Source organism: Squalius cephalus, assembly GCF_949319135.1.
Source record: "Squalius cephalus genome assembly, chromosome: 1".
NCBI lineage: Eukaryota > Metazoa > Chordata > Actinopteri > Cypriniformes > Leuciscidae > Squalius > Squalius cephalus.
In genome coordinates this window covers 28,570,568-28,592,238 of record NC_137122.1, presented here as the reverse complement: position 1 = coordinate 28,592,238, position 21,671 = coordinate 28,570,568, and the positions used below count along the sequence as shown (strand labels likewise).

General features: G+C 38.3%; 2 protein-coding genes across 6 annotated transcripts in view; both read right to left on the bottom strand.

The window, feature by feature from the left end:
- Nucleotides 1–21,671, bottom strand: part of ccdc137 (coiled-coil domain containing 137) — a 224,026-nt gene that overhangs the window by 9,119 nt on the left and 193,236 nt on the right. The window lies entirely within an intron of this gene.
- The window catches only part of pdgfab (platelet-derived growth factor alpha polypeptide b), an 18,463-nt gene continuing 831 nt past the window's right edge, over nucleotides 4,040–21,671 (bottom strand). Inside the window, exons 2-7 of one of the 5 annotated variants that reach the window (XM_079865285.1) lie at nucleotides 20,693–20,792; nucleotides 15,919–16,044; nucleotides 14,482–14,672; nucleotides 6,749–6,878; nucleotides 6,113–6,240; nucleotides 4,040–5,253 (exon numbers count right to left, since the gene is read on the bottom strand). In XM_079865285.1, the coding sequence (XP_079721411.1) occupies nucleotides 6,158–6,240; nucleotides 6,749–6,878; nucleotides 14,482–14,672; nucleotides 15,919–16,044; nucleotides 20,693–20,792 (630 nt within the window). In that variant the 3' untranslated portion in view covers nucleotides 4,040–5,253; nucleotides 6,113–6,157. The remainder of the gene's footprint in view (nucleotides 5,254–6,112; nucleotides 6,241–6,748; nucleotides 6,879–14,481; nucleotides 14,673–15,918; nucleotides 16,045–20,692; nucleotides 20,793–21,671) is intronic. The other 4 variants (XM_079865287.1, XM_079865286.1, XM_079865288.1 and 1 more) reach the window with 4 other exon arrangements.

The following is a 21,671-nucleotide window of genomic DNA, read 5'->3' as shown; positions in this document are numbered from 1 at the left end:
TGTGGCCACTGTATGCTGTTGATTTACATGTAATACACGTCTTTAAGAGGAAGTGATGATTACCAACATAGGAGGCTGACATTGCCATTGATTGATCATCTTGCTATAAAGGTAATACATTCACCACTCCATTATTCAGCATTCTCAGAGGCACCAGGAAGGTTATTGGTAATAAATAGTTGTTGTCACTGTGTGAGGTCTTGGGGAAATGATACCTCTGTGTGTGTCCTCTCACATTTACATGCACTCATATTCACATTCCAGGTTTCATACAGACTGTGCAGAGGCCCTGGAGCCAGGATGTCTTGACCAGAGTCTCATGTCCACTGTCCAGTGTCCACTGTTCCTGTCTAGGATAGGCCAAAGCCAACCGCAGGGAGAGAAAAAAAAAATGTGTATCAGCAGAATGAAAAGAGATGCAATGAAAGTGGGAGGATTTACACAACATCACCATAGAATCACAGCAGAAATTACACACTTCACCCTCAAGTGTGTAATTTATGTGCCGCACCAAACAGAATTGTAAAAACAATGACAGTTTTGAAACAGTTTTCCCTGTCTGCTCCTCAAATTGCCTAGAAAATACCTGTGCCTTTGTATTATTTGATGTTTAAGTGATGTTTAAAAGGGTACAAAATAGAGTCACTTGCTTGTTTGGGTTTTACCTCTTGGCAACCTTTATATACTCAAGGTTCCCATGATGTGTCAGCAGGAGGAAGGGGCTTTGAGCTTCATCCAGCTAGTGTCTACAATTTCTGAATGCACTCTTCACAGTGAGCATTGCCCAATTCACCACCTCACAATTATGGTCTGTAGGAACAAGTTTCTTAAAATTCAACGGGTGTAATTTGACCAGGACAGACACTTCGGTCTCTGAAGCTCCCATTTCCACAATGAACATATACAGTATTGGGATGTTCTGAACTCAAATACCTGTTCAAACCTCAATAATCAGTATATGGGGTGAATGCCGACAGTGATGTGGAAAGCCTGACTTCAGCCTTATAAGGGGATGTGCCAGAGTGAATTAGTAGTGGCACATTTCCATGAGCAAATTGGACATAACTTAAAAGGCTTTTTGTCTTACAGAATGCTTCCTTTAATGCCATCTAGATATTGCTTTAACCTCCGGGCTGCCGTCGTGATTGCATGGCAAGTAATTCTTGTACAATTTTCTAGATACAATGGACTCCACTAACAAATCTTACCCAGCTTCGAACAAATTATAGGATTAATGATAGTTGTCCATGGGTAACGCGATGCTACAGGAGTGGTTGGGATAGAGTAAGAAGTAAAATGTATTCAGTGTAGAACAATCAGACTTATTGTCCTATGTGCTTTTAGGGGTGGGAACATTTCTTGTTTAACTAACCTTATTATCTAAATTATTTATTTAAAGGTGTGGTTGATTATGATTTCACTTTTTTAACTTTAGTTAGTGTGTAATGTTGCTGTTTGAGCATAAACAACATCTGCAAAGTTACAATGCTCAAAGTTCAAAGCAAAGGGAGATATTTGCTTTTAAAGAAATTGCTTTTTAAGGACTACAACAAACAGCTGGCAGGGACCACACGACATTCCTTCTGGGTTATTGACATCGCAAACCCTAAAATTGACATAAACCCTGAACACGATTTATAGATTATCAAGACAGAATATGCTAATCAATGACTAGAAGATACATATAAGCTACATAAATTCATCAACTAACCATTCAGAAATGTCCTGTTGCATTCTACATGTCGTCACTTCTTCTTGAGTCTCGCCATCGTCTGAATCCAATTTGAACATAAAAGGCTAAAAGTTTTTGAAATTTTCAGTGCATGTCTGTGTGAGTGCAAGCTCTTGAAGCTCTGCCCTCTGTGCTGGGAGCAGCAGCTCATTTGCATTTAAAGGAACAGACACAGAACGGTGCGTTTTTGCTCACCCTCAAAAAGTGACAATTTGAACATGCTATATAAAAATATCTGTGGGGTATTTTGAGCTAAAACTTCACATACACACTCTGGGGACGTCAAATACTTATTTTACATCTTGTAAAAAGGGCATTATACCACCCCTTTAAAGTATACCCTGAGTTTCAAGTAATGTTCCAACCTGTCAATAACAATAATTAATTTATAATTTATCATAAACATAACTTATATTTAAGATCAGAATAATGTGATTATTTTAATTGTAAACATTCCTATATTCATTATTTATTTAATTCGTTTTTACATAAGCATTTTAATCACAATCTTACCAGCCACCTGTAGTTCCATCATACACCCCTAGAGGCTCATAAACCTCAGGTGGGCAAACCCTGACTTAGAAATTGGTTATCTATAATGAGCAGGGTGTCATTGTTATATTTGTATAGCTAGAATGACTCCGGAAATATTTTCATCCTTGTTCTTACACTTGCTCACTAAACAGACTACTTTTCCATATAAAGTTTCTGTATTTCACACATGATTGCCCATGATCCTACGTCCTGTTATTGTACAACTCCAGACATGCAAGATGTCATGTAGGAATGCACTTTACAAAAAAAAAAGAAAAAAAAAGAGAGAGGTGGAAAAGACTACGGTCGGGATGTACTTCCTATTGGGACAACGGGAGAATGTGCGTGTGACCAGAGAATGCCACAGTTTAAGCAGTTGACAGAAGTGAATTGCATCGTCAAAACTTACAAGCAGTTCAGTATAGAAACACTGAACAGACTTGCAGGTTCCACTACCTGAACATAACAATCTAAATCACCCATCTGCCAAAGCGAGAGAGTGCCACGGAACAATAACAAAACCGCAGTAGCTAAAGAGCTAAATCAGGACACTCTCCACTAGACAAACAAATATACTACCAGCCCTACAAATTCGGTTAATCATGTTGTAATTGAAACCACAAAATAGCAACTTCAGCCCAACTGTATATATTTCAGTCAAACACCCATGATGTTGTAGAAAGTGAATATGGGTTGTACCAGACAGACTGCTGCATGACTCACGGTAACAAATACAAAACAAAAATTAAGGCACAAGAATAAAACAAGTCAAAGCTTTGCTCCACCCCCTCAACCGTCTCCACAGATTGTTGGTGTTACTCACAGTGAATCAGACATCCAGGTGCTCTTTAGATGGCCAGACATGCCACTTGGGGGTCAGGAGTGTGACAAAGTGCCGAACTTTGTTATAGAGGCAGTGCCAGGACTGCTCCATCTGTCTAGCATGTGTCAAAAATGACAAGAACCAGTGGAGTCTCTGCAGAAAGACACGACTCAAGCCAGAGTCAACAACCGGCCTGGAAGAACATGAAAGCTCCTACTTGAGCACTTTTTGCAACAGACTGTAAATGTCATAAATACAGCCCTCAGAGATCTCAGTGCACAAACTCATCTCTTAGAGTGCTGATTGCACAGAAGTTTCTGTTAAACACCATCTAACATTTTGCTGCCCATGAAACATTGTGTTTGTTTACATGCACAACAAACCCCATTTATGATATTAAAGGATTTTTCTCCTTTTATGACATCAAAATGTAAACAGACCTGAGCACAAAATGAGTCGCCAGACGAGCGTTAGAGGTGTTTAAATGTAGTTGTGAAAACAGAGTCTTAGGCAAAAATCTAGATATGGCAATCAGGTTTTTCTTAAACTCAGTTCTTCTATTGGGAAAGGACTGTTTGAGGTATTTACATGATCGTACGCATTGTCTGATTATTAAGAATAATCAGTTTAAGTTTGTGCATGTAAACACACTCGGTTTAATGGTGTAATCCATACAATAGGCAGCATAACAAACATTTTTCATAGCCAACAGTCTTCATTCAGAAGCAGTGAGCGCATTTCTGTGTATATCGAGGGCAAAATAATTTCATTTCTACATACTCATTCAGTTATAATTTAAATTTAAGACATACGAATGAACAATTTATACAGAAATTTGGAATTTGAGGCCCAATGTGAAAGGTGTGTCCTTCAGAAATCAAATTAACAGGATCTGGAATTTCTGGTGTCTTCAGTGTGTGAATATGATAAAGATGTACTCTGTATTATTATTTTTTTTCAATCTGTTTATTTATTACAAAGCTTCATACCTAAGGTAAGTGTTTATTGGTTATTTGAATGACCTTTGTCTATGTTTGTATGTTAGCATTAACTATTGAGTTACGGCGAGTAAAGGAGGAAATTATGAACTAACATCTTATGACTAATGATGCCATCAGTCATGTGTGATGGCCAACCTGTTGATACCGAGTAGCTTAGGGTCATCTCGTCCCATCATACAACCATTACACCACAATAACTGAATACATAAACATACTTCCTGCTTGATTCTACATTAGCATTATAAATATATTTTAACAAAAATAAAGCATCTTTCCACAACTATCTCTTGCACATGTCTTCTTCCCATGACACATATTTCCAGGACAAAAACCTAGTTTTGAGATATGCTGTAAATTATAAGCAAGAATGAAATGATACATTGAGAAAATGATACTGCTAATACTTGCAGATCAAAGAAGATGAGCTCCTCTCACATTGGACTGAGAAACGGAGAGGGTGAGAAGGAGAGATCGCATACATAAATACTTTATTCTGGCATAATGACTGCAAACACTGCCTTCTGTAAGTCTCTGTTCATGGACAGGCAGTTGAACTCTTCGGAAGGACAGAACTTTCTAGAGGCACATTGGAAATAGCAGTTCAAATGTTCTGGACCCAAGAGGACTAAGGTAGAGAATAACAGAAAATAGCGTCTTCCACTTTAGCAAGGTTATATGACAGTACATCCCTTATGTTCTTCCTCTTTTTGAATGACTGGAGTCCACTGAGTTAGTTCATCCTTCGAGGACTCCTGCTTGAGCGCATCCAAACCCAAGCATGTGAAGTTCATGGTCTCTACAAACTTAGTGTTATCCAAAAGACTTTCTCCTCATCTTTGACCTTTACGAGAGTTGTGTACATAAACAACAGAGAGACGACACAAACATCGTCCTTTTCAGTTTCAGTTCCGCCCAGTGTTTGACCACTTAATAATTAACTGAATACCAATCTTGTTTGTCTTCAGTGTTTGACAGAGTACATAGAAAGCACCTTTGGTGTTGTGTTTGTGTACAATGTTCCTCTGGAAACAGTATCTTTTTTTGAACAGCAATGGGGTCAGTAGGGTCAGAATTCAGAGGTCGAAGTCCCAGTGCTGCTGGAGCTTTACGTAGCCACTGTTGTCTTTCAATCGCTCGTATGATGTGGTTTCACCTCATGTCCACTGGAGGGAGAGAAAGAAAACAAAACAGCTGTCAACAAGCAATTGCTTTTTTTTGGTTGAATCTGGTGCAGATTTAAAGTTATTTGACTGTGATTTTTTCCTTAGTAAGTCATGCGGTTTGTGTTTGGGTGACACATATCCACCACACAGTGATTTTAATGTGGGTTATCAGGCAGTCTGTGCACATTTAAGAAAGAAAGACCAATGTGAAAGACACAATCTTTGTGATCAAGTTCACCAAACCATCAATCCACACATTTTCATACACAAAAACGCAAACTCTTTCCAAAAACCTAGTGAGCTGCCTAGCTAGACAGCATTTTCATAGACACACTGCTGAAATAAGGCTGTTTCAAAAGGTATGAAAATGGTTTCAAAAACCATATGAAGCTTTCTTTGATCCTTCACAAAGAAAGCAATCCTAAACGAAGCAAAGTACTTTTATTTAATTCACTGCTAATGTGTCTTTACAAATTAGCTATGATTAAATTGGAGTCGAGTTTCTGCATAGTTGCTGTCTATGAAAAGCTTTCCAAAAGAAGTCACTTCCATTTCAGTTACGATGTCGCCTTAGAAGGTACAGTAGCTGCCTAAGTAGGCAGTAGACAGCATGGCAGCTCACTTGGTTTTAGAACAGAGCTAAATTATATAGATGGTGAACACAATTTGATTTCATGAAATAAGTTGCATCAAACAGACAAACCCGTGACACATGCAGCAAAGCGAAAACAGCACAGTGCAAACGTCTCTCTAGTTCAGTGTTGCGTGACTCTGATTGGACGTCTCTCTCTTTCTTCTGATTGGATCATGCCAATGATTGGTTGAGAAGTGGCAGCGGTTCTGCCTACAGCTGTCCTACCTGCAGGATATTTTGGTCCGCTGAGTGTAAGGAAATGTTTGCCTTTTATTGAATATCCTTGTTGATCTGTGCTGCCACTGCATGCTTTCTGTGTTTCCGTTTTTTACCGTTTTTAACTGTGAGTGGGCCTGGAAACACAAGTTTGGGGAAGAGTGCAAGCAGATGATGGACAGAGTTTGGTTGAATAGAAAAAGCGAAAGCAAGTAAGAAAGAAAAAAGTAACAAAGAAAGAAAGAAAGCAAGAAAGAAAGAATTTATGGCCTCGGGGAGGTGTAAAACAGACTGTAATTGCACTTCATAAATATTTTAGCCTTATGAGCTTCCAACCCTTTTATCTCGGCACACGAAAGCAGAAACCTGTTGAACCTGAAGGAGAAACCTCAGACACACGTCTACATGCTTCAGCATTCGCACACACCTGTTGCCTTTCTTATCCATTCAATTGCATTATTGGCCAGCAGAGTAAAACACAAGCTCAAGCAAACATTGACGTTTAGCAATAGCAGACTGACCAACAGGTGTGTTTGTCTGTGGTGACAGCACAATGCCACAGGCCACTGAGTGCACACTTCATCGCCAAATAGTCATTCAAAGATCAGGCTAAACATTCTGTGTATGTATGCATGACATGTATACCTGTATCTGCTTCCACGTGCTCCATCACATGATGCTGTGACGTGCACACGCATTCCAGGTGATCCTCTAACCGGACAAGCACCTCCTTCAATTTCGCTTTCTTACGCGATGAAAACTCTACCTTCGCCACCTGGAAGAAGAGAGAAAAAAACAGGTTATCATGACAGTTCTGTATGTCAATTTTTTTTACTTCGAAAAACATATATACTTTTGTCATGCATAATTATCAATGGTATTCAGATTTGATGTTTTAGCAGCACAGATTCTTAACTGACAGGGTACTACATGACCAGTTAGCTCAGCTAACACTGCCAAATGGCGGAAACAGTGGAAAAATATGTAGAGCAATTTCTGGGCAATAAGCCCAAAACAGTTCCATGTTCCATAGTTAATGCCCCACTGCAACACAATGAAATCAAAATAACCACACAGCCTTACACAGGGGTCGACTCGTGTCTTTTGTTGTGCTAATTTTATCGCTTAGGCCTATATTCCTTTTCATTGTTCTGCTAATGCTTGGCTGTGTATATTCATGGTGGGTGGGTATATGTTTAGACTGGGGGTGTCCAATCCTGCTCCTGGAAGGCCACTGTCCTGCAAAGTTTAGCTCCAACCCCAATTAAACACACCTGAACCAGCTAATCAAGGTCTTACAAGGTATACTAGAAACTTCAAGACAGGTGTGTTGAGGCAAGTTGGAGCTAAACTCAGCAGGAAAGTGACCCTCCAGGAACGAGTTTGAACACCCCAGGTTTAGACCTATTCTGCTAGTTTTTTTAATCAATGCTGGTCTAAGGTGGCGTTTCCACAGAACGTGTTTCTGCATTCCACTGCGCTGTTCCAATTCTTTCCATTTTACAAAACGTGGCACTCAAGGTAAAAGAAGTTCAGTTTCATTGCGTTTTTTTCCCATTACGCTGCCCACACCTCTTTAAAGAAAAAAAAAAAAAAAAACAGAAATTCACGTTCTGTGTGAATCACCTCTAAGCTAATCTTTTTTAGTAGGGAATTCCCCTTAATTTGGTAGAAGTTCAGTTTTATGAGGTTCTGTAGTGCGGTGAGGAATGGTACTCCTTTCCTCTCTTGCTCCATCAGGAACGACCTAGGAAGTGGCCGAACTACCACAGTAACGCACATTAGTTCTGTTTATATAAACCCCAAACCAGGGTTCCTCAAATCCAACCCTAGAGTGCCACTGCCCTACAGAGTTTATCCCAAAACCTGATTAAACTCACCTACATGTAGTATCTCTGAAGACCTTGATTAGCTTGCTTGATCTATGGTTAGATCTAAACTCTGCAGGGCGGTGGCACTCCAGGGCTGGATTTGAGGAACCCTGCCCTAAATGTTGCAATCTGGCTGACATATTCGTTTCCATGCGCATTACATGTATTCTGAACCAGGCTTCAGCTCATGCACACTGCCCAGTTGGCGCATTCAGAACTGGAGAAAGCCACCATGATAATCTCATCAGAGCTACTGCGAGCTTATTTGCTGACAAATCTAAAAAGAAAGCTGGCATATATGTAAGAAGAGCTTTTTAGCAAAGAGCTTCTTCAATGACCAGTTTGTAAGAAGTGAGACATAAATGAACGCACATTTGGTAAAAATAAAAGATAATATGTCCACATACACATTGTGTGTGCAGAACAGGACAGAGCATTTGCAACGGGTTGGCCAAGCATTCAAGTATGCATTTGTGTGCGTATTTTTTCTGGCTTCAAACACAATCACTAAATGCATGACGCTCTGAGTGCAAATAAAAACTCAGTCTACCGTGCAAGTGCAATTGGTTTAACATCATGGAACAAATTACGCAATACTTGGAAACTCCTACAAACCTATAGAGAAAGGTTGGGAGCGAGAGACAGTGAGACAGGCCAGTTTCGGTCAACTCTGTCCACCGGGTTACTGGTTTATGCCTCTTTCTCTCTGTCTGCTGCCCACCTCTCCCTCCTCTTGGACATTCTTGCGCTTGGTTATATTTACAGAGCCAAGTCTAAAACAGCCCGTGGCGTGCAAGAATGTTCTGCGACGGAGGATGATGGGTGAGACAGACACTGAGGGGCTTGAGAACCAGTCGGGGGGTTGGGTAAGGGGTTCAGGAAAGGGTCATAACAAGAAAAAAAAGAGTCCCCACATCATCCTTTGCTGCCCCCGCCCCAATATTTCCATTCAAATTCAATTTATCATTGCCTTTGCATCTCGGTTTGAAGTCCACAGTGACTATTGCCTGAACTTCACACATGCGCTCACCCACATACTCGAATGTGCTTTATAAAAAGCCCCAAGTTTCTCAGGAGGCCCTTCCAAGCTCTATTTATAAACCACTGTGCTTTACGCCGCAATGAAAGCCCTGCGAAATCCCAGCGCAGCGCACTAATGGTGTGACATCTGATCCGGCCCCGGCTCCAGCCACCCCAACCCCCTCTGACTCGCTCCTGAGCTCTGTGAGGACTATTGTCCAGGGTCCGGATAATTGGCATTGGGATTTCCCCGCAAGAAAGGTCGATAAAGAAAGGGTGAGAGAAAGAACGGGCATCAGGAGAGGTGCATCATGGGTAATTAGCATGAGAACAAAGGGAAATGGACAACGTAGCCAGGGGACAGGCAGTTTTGCTGCACATCTGTCAGTGGGTAAATCTGACGACAAAACGCTGCGGATAAAGCGAAACCGAGAGCCGCGGAAAGAGCGGGGGTCCGATGGCAGGCAGTCGACTGGTGGGGCGACCCGAAAAGAAAGAGGGGTGTGGGGAGCAATCGTTCTTATTGAGTGAGTGACAAAGAGAGGCCTGAACAAGAACAAGGGATGCTGGGGGGGGGGGGGGGGGGGGGATAGGGGAAACTTTTATCTCATGACCTGCATGTCTAGAATTACAGAAAGAGTGGGTGAAATCTCTGCTGTAAAACACACACACTGGCACTCAGACAATCACGAAGATAAGGAGAAAAGGTGATCTAAACTGTGCACTTCCTGTCATAGCCCTTTAAAACTGTCCCTAAACACCAGCAGAAAGGCAGAGAGTGAAAAGATGGAAAGAACACTATAGATGTGACGGCAATTACAGCCCACATGCAAACAAAAACAAACGAGAGAGAGAGAGAGAGAGAGAGAGAGAGAGAGAGAGAGAGAGAGAGAGAGAGAGAGAGAGAGAGAGAGAGAGAGAGAGAGAGAGAATTGCATTTTTTCTTACATTTCAAGGTGTTTTGGAATATATATATATATAAAAATTAATTACATTTTTTTATGTAGTTATATCCTATATTTTAACTTCATGACCATGTAAAGTTGGTAAACAACATTCACATGATATGCACATGGATATGCCAGAATGGCCTGTTTACATAGAGAAAATGTATACATGGAGAAAAATTGCATTGGTGACATAACCAAAGGGTCCACCACTAAGTAGAATTTACATATTATATTAATTAAAGTTAATTCATTATTTAAAAATGAATTTAAGCATTTCAAAAATCTTTTTCAAGCCCTCTACATTCTACAATGTCCATAGACTTTCATTGCACTGTAAGTGCATTACTGTAAACATGATTTAGCAGCTTAAATTTTTACAATGTAAAGAAATGGACTTTAAAATCAAAGACTGCATGCTTTTGTCAATTTATAGATTATATATTATTACATAACTTCACAGACAGATGTATGAAACACTGTTAACATGAGCTTACTGTAAATGTTTCCCTGAAAACAGAGCTATGTTGTTCAGTCTTTGTCAGATACATCAACCTTTCCACTCTGATACAACAGGGTCTTTTGGAATATTCTGCTCTTTTCATTTTCTATATTAATACCACGTTCATTCGAATTAGCACTATTTGTGTTTCCTCTGCGTTTGCGTCAGAGATGGGGCCCGTATCCTCACTAACCTGGGCCATTTGAGGCTCTTTAATACCCAAAATCAACACTCGGAACACACCTCCTGCTTCCACTGCCAGAATAAACCATGTATGATTTCCCTTCATACCAACCTCTGAAGGAGGAATCCAAATCCGGCTCATCCAAACACATAAACACTCACCTTTTGAACCACATCACATGCTGTATTCTTGCACTCACTTGCAAACATTCCAAATCAGGAATATCCTCACTTAGTCTCTTGATTAGGAAAGAACAGCGGTGTGCCGGATTTAGTAACTTCACCAGTCTGATTAACCAGCGATGAAAATAAAATAAACGGCACCCATGCGCTCTCAGATGCCTATCTAGATATTCCTACTTCAAGGAAACTACCACTGCCTTTTTCATTGTTGATGGATGAGGATATGTTTTCCAATTTGCTCAGTTTGAGTTCAGGTATGCTGATTTAGAGATGGATTGATACGAAACCTCGAAACCTCGAAACCTCCCAGAAAACCACATAAAGACACACCAAGAAGAGACTAAAAGGACAATGAAATAACAAAACTTTAACATCTTTAACTCACACTCATGTCATTCAAAATTTCTGCATCAGAGTTGTTTTCCTGACCTAAAATCACCATAAAACTCATAATTTTGTTTTTAACAACCATTTTTATCATCCACTGTGTTTGCTACTGTATCTTAAAATATATAATTCAGCGACAAAACAATTGGAAAAATTAAGACATTCGTTGCTTGCTAATTTGAGTCAACATGACGATTGTGCAGAGGTCAACTTCATGCAAATGAGCAGCAATGTGACAGTGAGTGTGTTTACAGTGCATGAACTTTAAAAGTTTGATTTCAATGGGACTAAAACAATATTTTGTTGTTTAAAAAATATCCTTCTAGGGCCACGGAAATTGTGGCAGTACTTTTCTCTCACACTGCAGGTCTGATCAGTATGGAAGCTTGTTTCCGCCACAGAATAAAACATTTTCAAAGATAATTGTGACTTTTTATCTCAGAATTGCGAGATATAAAGTCAGAATTGCGTGATAAAGTCGCAATTGCGTGTTATGAAGTCAGAATTGCCAGATATAAACTCGCAATTGCAAGAAATAAACTTGCCATTCTGACTTTTTTTCTCGCGATTGTGAGTTTATATCTCGCAATTCTGATCTTTTCTCGAAATTGTGTTATAAAGTCCAATTCTAAGGAAAAAATACTGTTGTTTGTTTTGTAACACACAATTCCGACTTTATATCACACAATTCTGACTTTATATCTCCCAATTGCGTATTATAATGTCAAAATTGCGAGATATAAACATTCAATTCTGAGAAAAAAAAGTCAGAATTGTGAGTTCATTTCTCATAATTACGAGTTTATATCTCACAATTCTGACTTTATAACAAGCAATTCTGACTTTATAACGAACACAAGTCGAGATGTAAATTCGCAATTGTGAGAAAAAAATGAATTGTGAGATAAAAAGTCGCAATTACCTTTTTTATTTTTTATTCTGTGGTGGAAACAAGCTTCCATAGATCTGAGTCTCCTCAATATAAAATGAGGTTTATCCTGTCTGGGCTCCAGCTCCTCTCCCCTCCCCCAGTACTGCAGCACCTGTTATAGTAATGTGTGATGTTGTTTGCATGCAAGTGTGTGAGTGTGTGAGAGTGTGTGTGTTTTAGAAAGGCTAAAGACACAAACTGCAACACAGCAGCTCTGGGAAAACCATTAGTAGCGTAACACCAGGACTGTAGCAAGAGAGAGAGAGGAGGGGAAATGAGGTGAAAGAGACTGTACAGAACAAGGAAATGGACAAATATGAACTGAACAGGAGGAAACATATTACTTAATATTTCGCCAGAATGGAAGTCCTGATTTTAGTTAAAAGGTCCAAATGTCTTTTTGATAGAAGCATGTGCTGAAGATCCACCTACAACCTGACAATTTTAGCCTGATTTGAACTAAAGCTGAAATATGCATGTCATATTTTATTGCTGTTTTGACATTTGTTACTGAAACAAAATCTTTGCCAACAGGTTTGGAGATTTCAGTTCCAACTCAAGCAGATAGGAGCTGTACTAGCATGACAAGAACGGCTGATGAGTGAACCGACTTGCCTTAAAGCAACTTTAGGTGAAAGAACTGAACAGAATCCATCAGAAGAATATGCTGTGCTGGTAAGAAGAAGAAAGAGCAGCTATCAACTCCTGTTACACTTTACGTAACAGCTCAATCACTACTGTGAAAGAGAGAGGGAGACGGGCTAAATGCCAGAGAAAACATGAAGAAAGATAAAAGGATTGCAAAAGAGAAGAACATGCAGCAAGAAAAAAAAGTAGCAAAAGACAGACAGACAGACAGACTAGGTAAAGTTTAACTCCAGTAAGTGTTGATAGACTCATTATCTGGTGTTATGTTCCACACCCAGCAGTGTTTCCTTTGAAACAAGCTTATCACTGCAATGAACCAAAGTACAGCAGAAATGTGGCAAAGCACACACACACACACACATACACAGTGAGGCCTATTTACAGTCTGTCTTTTTTATATCACGGCTCTGAACAGCAGTAGCTTGTGCAGACCTGCTCCTTTTTTAGGATGAGAAGGAAAAAGTAAGAGAAGGGTAAATATATCTCTTAAGGGCATTTGCTCAAATATATACAGCCGTAGCTGGAAAGAAACACACATAATATATTCTCGACCCATCCCTGTGCTAGGTGCTGGAAAAAAACTTACAAGACTAACATCTGTATTCATTTTATGTGGAAAAAAAAATGGATAGTGCTATACAATCAACTGAACCTCCATTCAGAAGATTGTGAATTATGAATAAAATTCAGAAGATTGTGAATTATGAATAATTGAATAAATGTTTCAAAACATTTTCACCACCATTCAAAAGCACTTTGCTAAGAATTTTGCAATGTGTTTTAAAGAAGTCTCTTCTGCTCACCAAGGCTGCAATTACTTGATGAAAAATACAGTAAAAACAGTAAAATTGTGAAATATTATTACAATTTAAAATAACTATTTCCTATTTTTATGTTTTGAAATTGTATTTATTCCTGCAATGGCAAAGCTGAATTTTCAGCATCATTACTCCAGTCTTCAGTGTCACATGATCCTTCAGGAATCATTCTCATATGATGATTTGGTGCTCAAGAAACTCACTTGCAGCTCTTCACTGATGATGTGTTTACTGACGCGAGGGCGGAGCTACCTGTCACTCACATGAGATCCACCAATAGCAAACCACAACCATCCAACCAATTCCACATGGACAAAATCAAGCCCCGCCCTATATGTTTTCTTGTGTGAGATTAATTAATTTATACATCACAATAGGGAAGAAAAGACGTTTCTGCCGTTTCATGCTGACTTTAAGTGGGACTAAAAGGGTGTGGCTTGGAGTGGGTGTGTCCTGATATTTAAACTGCTGTGGGTGATGTGTTGTACCACTTGTCCTGCATCTAAGATGGTTGTAGTTTGACCAAATATACAGTTGTCTAATAATTAAACAACAAATAAAATATTTTATTGCACATCTGGAGCCTTGGTGCTTAAAGGAAGAGTTCACTTCAAAATGGAAATTCTGTCATCATTTACTCACCCTCAAATTGAAAAAAAAAAAAATACTATGGAAGTCAATGGGGTCCATCAACTGTCTGGTTACCGACAATCTTCAAAATATCTTCTTTTGTGTTCAGCAGAAGAAAGAAACTCATACAGGTTTGGAACAACTTTGAGGGTGAGTAAATGATGACAGAATTTTCATTTTGAAATGTGAAACTAATCCTTTAAGATATAATGTCAACACTGAAATGACTTCCCAGGACTCTGGATGCAGTGCTTTTACCTTGACAGTACGGTGCTGTTTTTTGGAAGGGTGACAGCGCATGTTGCCTGTGTTGCAGCAGCCTGTACAGCGCTTCACCTCCACGCACGGAGGCCATATTAGGAAGTTTGCAGCGGTGGGATCCACTTGACTGCGGGGGATCTCGTAGATCACTGTCCGTGTCTTGCACATGGCGGGTACCGCCTCCTCTACTGAACACAAGAAATGAGGAAGCATGGAGAAATTAATATCCTACAATAAAGATATTACTTTATCAATTAGCTCAAGCATAATCACAGCAAACAAACAAACAAAAAACTAAATAATAATAAAGAAAATGGTATTCAGTAACATGGCATTACCATTTTTTTCAGTTATATAATATAACTGATAACTTGTATATAATATATACAAGACTAACATTTGTATTCATTCTATGTGGAAAAAATGGATAGTGCTATACAATCAACTGTCCATTCAGAAGATTGTGAAATATGAATAAAGGAACAAATTATTAAAAAATGAATACATTTATAAAGTATACACCACCAAAGCTTCTCTGTAACTGATGCCATTTAGCTAAACAAAAAGGCCCCTTAAAACTGCAAGAGTGGCAAATTTTAAAGAGGGTTTTTAATATTTACCTAACCCAAAATAAGACCAGAGCACTGAGATCGGCGTTCGATCTAGAGGTTTAGACTCAGAGCAACTGTTGTAACAAAAATGGCACACAGCTATTCTGAGGCCTTACCAGTTTTTCTGTGCGTTTGCCTGAGTGATTGGGAGGTACAGAGGGGCCGAAATATCCCGGCACACAAAGGCGCACACACACACACACCGCTGCACTCCACGATTGATGTGAAAGGGAAGGAAGAGTGGATGTCAGAGCTCTATGTGCCAGTGTGAACTCTGTTCAGTTCAGCGAGCTGTGACATGAACTCTGAATGTTTGGAATTTCCTGGCTCGGATACGTTTGTGTACCACCAATCAAAATACTCTCACGTACAATCAAATAAAGAGGTGCCCTCCAATCATTATGATTTCCTGAATAAAACTGACATGCTCTGCTTTCTATGCGCTCAAAATTGGAATTGCACCAATCAAAAGCATTAAAACATCTTCATGACCTCAAACTCTTGAATGTTTTGCATGTGTAGTAATACACTTTCCCATGCCACGATGCTAGGACGTTTGTTGCCAGATTGTTGCTCCCAGGCTGTCGGTTGATAAGCTGTTCTTAATAGTTTTTATTGAATTGCTTTGCACAAATGCAAAGCCTGCTAAAGTTGTACAATGGCAATAGTAAAACCATATATCAACAAACTTTCTGCCAAGTCATGAAGTTCATGAACTGTTTATGGATGCCAAGCAACTGCAGAATTGATTATATCCGATTACAGAGCAAGAACTAGGCCTACTAATTCATGAAATACTTCTTAAACTGAAGGTTTGTCTTACCGACACTCCTCTTCCGTCTGTGGGACAGCTGCAGACTCTTGAGATCTGAGGAACCGGCCTTATATGAGTGATGGTTCTTCTGGTGGTGCTTCTGTTTGACCTCCTCGATCACCTCATTTCCAGGACCTCATCAAAACACAGGTTATCCATATTAACTTTCATGTTACTCAGCCAAAAAGACAAATCACTTTTCCCCTCTTTTAAAGCCAAGATCAATCCACAATGAGGCTATTGAAAGTCTCCAGTAGATGCCCTGCAGCCTTTTCGAGGCGAAATGGCACTGCCGTGAGTGGCACCAAAGCATGAAATAATTTTCTTCTTCAGAAACTCATTTTTCCACAAACAATGGCTGCTTTATTCACGAGCTTAATTGGAAATTCATCACGATGGATTTCTGGAGGAACGATGTCATATTGGCCTTGAATGTGGTTGCCAAGTTTATTATAATGTCTTATGTACCACTGACAAGCCCAAAGAACAAATCTGAACTCCTGACAACCTCAGTGGTTTAGCCACTGGTACGAATGAGTAAGACAGCCATTTTACGCTATTTAAAGAAAAGGCGGGACTGTGGGACTCCTGAATACAAAATCAGTTCAGTTAATAAGTGCTGTTTAAACGGTTCATTATGCTTATGAAAGGTTCACATTAATAATAAGGTTTAAAATCATGCGTGACAAAACGATTAAGAGATCGGCACATTCAAGAATAAACCATTTCAAAATCATTTGAGCATCAAGCATGTCCTCTGAAAAATTACAATTTCCTTAATTCCTAATGATCTAAACTAGTTGCATATTTATGATATGATATATGTTATATGATATATTTTGTCAAAAGAACCACTCAACAAAAAGTGACCGTCTGATTGACATGTAAATCAAATAACAACTGAAATAAATATATATAATGAGATTTACGATATATATTAAGAATAAAAGTGTAATTTATATTTATATACATACTGTAAAATTATTGCACATATAGATTAAAAGTGCTATTTATATTTATATAATGCATAAATTATTTGTGAAAATTAAAACTTATTTTAACTAACTATATATATATATATATATATATATATATATATATATATATATATATATATATATATATATACACAGCATATATATATATAATTAACAATACACTACAGAAAACTATAATAACCCTGGTTGATCGTTATCTGATATTGTTCTATAGCTATTTTAGCTTGGTTTAGTTTAGCCAAGCATGTAGCGCAGTTAAACATCAAACTGACTAATGTGTGACCGGCAGAAGGACTGCGCCCAGCTCTGAGCGACGAGGGTGGGACCGTCAGGAATGCTGAGAGAGCAAAGCACCCAAACACACTCTCTGAACTTAAAAGACTGCATGACCACACACACAGTCCTGAAGCAGGAAACACAAGTGACATGTCAACAAAAGCCCCACTCTGTTCTGTGTCTCAGTCCGTCTCATCTTTCCTACCAAATGGAAGGCCATTGTTTTTAAGTTGTTTTTCAGACTCAGTCAAAGAGTAAGCGCTGACCCGCAGAGAGAGAGAGTTCAGCATTTGATCCTGCACAACACACCTTATCTCATGTTCAGATCAAAACTCAGTGTTATGATGTCAAACTCAAGAACTTTGTTCTCTCAAACTCAAAAACACAAGACGGACGAATGGAAGAAAGTACTACTGTCCAAGTACGCTCAAAGGAATAGTTCACCCAAAAATGAACATTTTGTGAAATGTTGTGGAGGAAGTAAATGGAACAATGTTGCTTCATGTTGTTTCAAACCCGTATGTGAATGAGCAAATGAGATTGGACATCCAGGCCGGAGGGATTTTCAGTGAATATTGACTTCATCTTGAAATTTATTCATGCATTTTTACCTTTTCATATGGATTTCTTGGTTTATTTGGATTTGTCAGTGGTGAATACAAAGATATACATTTTTATTAATGCAATTCAAATAGATAGATAGATAGATAGATAGATAGATAATATCAGTAATTATTATTTATTAAATAATTTATTAATTATTTAATGATATCAAATATGGAATTTTATCTTAAAATTTGCAATTTAATAATATATTTATCATTTATTTACTATATAATATATTTTATAATATATTTTATAAACATATTTAATATATATTATCTCTCTCTATATATATCCCTCTTTTTCAAATGTTTTTTTCATCACTTATTCTTCCATAAAAGTAAGTCATACTGGTTTGGAAAGACAAATGTGTGGTTAAATGATGACAGAAGTATGACTTAATTCATAAGTCTATTATTCCTTCAACTCCTCTCCAATCTAACCCTGTAAAACTGACACATTTTCATCAAGTATCATTTGCCAAGTGATTTTTATCCACATTAGCTTGAAGCGCAATAATTACAGGGACGATCTGCCAGCAGCGAGACACTTTTGTGTGCCCTCCTCGCGACTGCACAATGCTGATGAAAGCATTCTTCCAGTAACTGTGGAAATTGCAGGTTCTGAACTTATAATCTTTGCATTACCAGCGTAGATCTTTAACCACTAGGCCTCTATCATCAAACCCCTCTGCTTCTAACTATCTCTCTCTCTCTGTGTGTGTGCTTTCTCTGAATGAATTACAAAGGACAACATCAGCCCTTCTTCATGGATTGACAGCTGTCCTTTCATCAAACTAAAGTGCATCCCTCCATCTGTGGCGCTTTCTTCTGGATGTGAAAGCGCTAGCGACAGGAGAGGCGGACAGATGGATGTTGAGAAGTTAAAAGTCTGCTGGGAGGCGCAGAACAAGTGCAGTCTGTTCCAGGTGAGCGGAGGGGTCACGCGCCATGACCTCACCGAGAGAGAGACAACGTTTCCTCCCTAAATCACTGTCACTGCTTTCACGACCTCTAATTATCCGTCCATTAGCGGGAGATGCCTATCTCTGCCTTCCTCCTCTCATCATTCGCTCCTCGCATGGACAGTTTATAAGGTTAGCGCTCTGATCTGAGGGATAACAGCCCGCTACTGCTTCCTAAATGAGACTAATCATGAACGGAAAACAGGAAAACACTCACAGCAACAATATCGATAATCAGACAAAATGCGTTTTATAATGATTTTGCATGTGGTTCCTGAGTGGTTAAAGTTAAGAAACGAAAACTTTAAGATTTCAGTGAACATCAAAACAACCTATTCCAAGTCCTTCTCTTTCTCTTTGACTGACATGTGACGGCTTTGAACAGTCTTGACTTTAAAAAGATCTGAAAATATACCATCACTGGCGTCAGGCATCTTTTACTAGTCTTTGGGTGTCTGTCAGACTGCCTGATTTATGTAGATGTAGATTACTAGAGTACTAAATCTAAAAACTTGAATGTTTTAAGGTACAGATTAAGATAGATAGATAGATAGATAGATAGATAGATAGATAGATAGATAGATAGATAGATAGATAGATAGATAGATAGATAGATAGATAGATAGATAGATAGATAGCAAATAAGGAATTTTATCTTACAATTGTTAATTTAATAATATATTCAGCATTAGAAATTGGCCTAGTTTTGGACATTATTATCATGATAATTAAGCACAAATGTTCATTAGCATATTGCATCTTAAGATTTTAAAGTTCCCATATTCTAAATGTTGATTCTCATTATATCTTCAGTACAGGATTTTTTTTTCCCAACTGTGCTTAAGCAAGGGTTTTTTCCTAAAGTGACATGAATGCATGCAAAATTCTTAAATAAAACAAATTATATATAAAAAAAAAATATATATATATATATATATATATATATATAATAATAATAATAATATAATATATATATATAATATTTACAAATATTTTTTAAAAAGCAAAATAATTTTTTTTTTTTTTTTTTTTTTTTCCATTTCGGAATGAAATATGAGCCAGACATGTTCTCGACAGGTGTGGTGAGATTAACCCACATATCATGTAAAAAACTTGCAATGCACACTAATTCAAACCAACAGCGGAGCCAAAAAACCCAAATAGCCAAAAAGTTTTTAAAAGCTGATATTTTCTATCAAACTTCAAAGGAGCCGCTCCATTTGATATATATTACGAGTGCCTGTGTAAATACCAGCTCAAGTGAACTCAGAGACGGCTCGTGTTAGTGATCACTGTAATATTATCCAAACTAAAAGAGGTTGAAGAAGACACAGAAGAAGGAGGAAAACAAGTAGCAGAACATGAGATTTCAACCCTGCATAAAGCATATTTCTCTCATGTGTTTCCTGTAACTGTTGCAACATTAAATGCCTGGAGGGCATGTATTTATGACCTGTTATCATTATTCCCCCCCTCCCCCCTGCACACCTACGGTCTCACCGCAGAAACCAGACTGGTTACACTCACACCCCAAATTATACTGTCTTGGTTTTTTTTTGTTTGTGTAATTACCGGTAACTCGCCTGTAAATGAAATTATAGTGGGCAAATGAAACCACTTGCGGACAGCTTAAGTATAGGAAAACTTGGCTTCCCATTCGCCGTGACATAAGCCCGGACATATGCGTTGCTCTAAAAACAGAAGCAATCTGTAAAGAACTATTTATGACTCTCCACCCATTGGCCAGTATAAACGATACCTTTAAATTGTTTTGTGCCACTCATAAAATACAGCTTCACGGCTTTGTCACATGTGCCCGATACACTTGAACCACACAGCAACTACAGCAAACACCTGTAAATAGACCCTGCCATCGAGCCCAGGAGATTAGCTACTGAACAAAGTCCACTGAGGTGTCAAGAAGACAATGAGCAGAATTTACCTGGGGAATTTACCTCCAGTAGCCGCTGGAGGTCGCTGATGCTGTTGATTTCGCTGTGGGACAGTCTGTCGATGAAATCTTGAGGGATTGCAAACTCCTTCTGCCGGCATAAAGATAGATTAGATGCGGCATTTGATTTTTGACTAATCTGTTTCTACGCGTTGCACTGACAAACATGCATCAGTAGCATAAAATGAAAGGCTTCAAAGTTGATGAATCGGTCATTCGGAATAGGCATTTCTTATCACATCAACAAAAATCAAGTAGCCTATGCATTGCATTTTATACATTTTTATATAGCCTACATGGAAATACAAATAAAAAACATTCTCCTTACTTTTATATTTTTTCTTCAGAATTTGGTTGACGATATACATTAGGCTATATATAAATTATCCCTCATTAAAATGATGCACAATGCCATAAAAAAGCATGAGTTATAATGACATCTTGAATAAATTACGAACAAGCGTCTCCTCTTTGTATAATTTTTGTCAGTTTGTCAGTAGGGGGCGATCTTCAATAGTCAACCCTGTTACCATGATTTTGTGTAGTAAATCAGTCGTTTACTGAAAAGTGGACATTTGTATTAATATCAGCTTGTCCACAAGGTCAGTAATGGCTAAATGAACTAGAAAAGCCCTCGAAAATGGTCAACCCTGTTACTTTTTTTTTTTTTTTTTACAGGCATATCTATCCCAATAATCATATATAAAAATAAATATAAAAATGGCAAAAAGCTATTCTTTTTGTATGATGTAAAAGTTTCATAAAGATCTTAAACATGCACTCATTTTGTACAATTACTCTCAAAGACTCTAATAAAAATAAACGCTTTACATATTCCAGAGAACAGCTGATCTGCTTATCACATGTTCACCCACAACCACAATTGTTGAGTTGATACCATAAAAAAAATAAAGAATGATATGGAGCTGAGATTCATTAAAACTGAAATCATTTATTAACCCCATTAGGA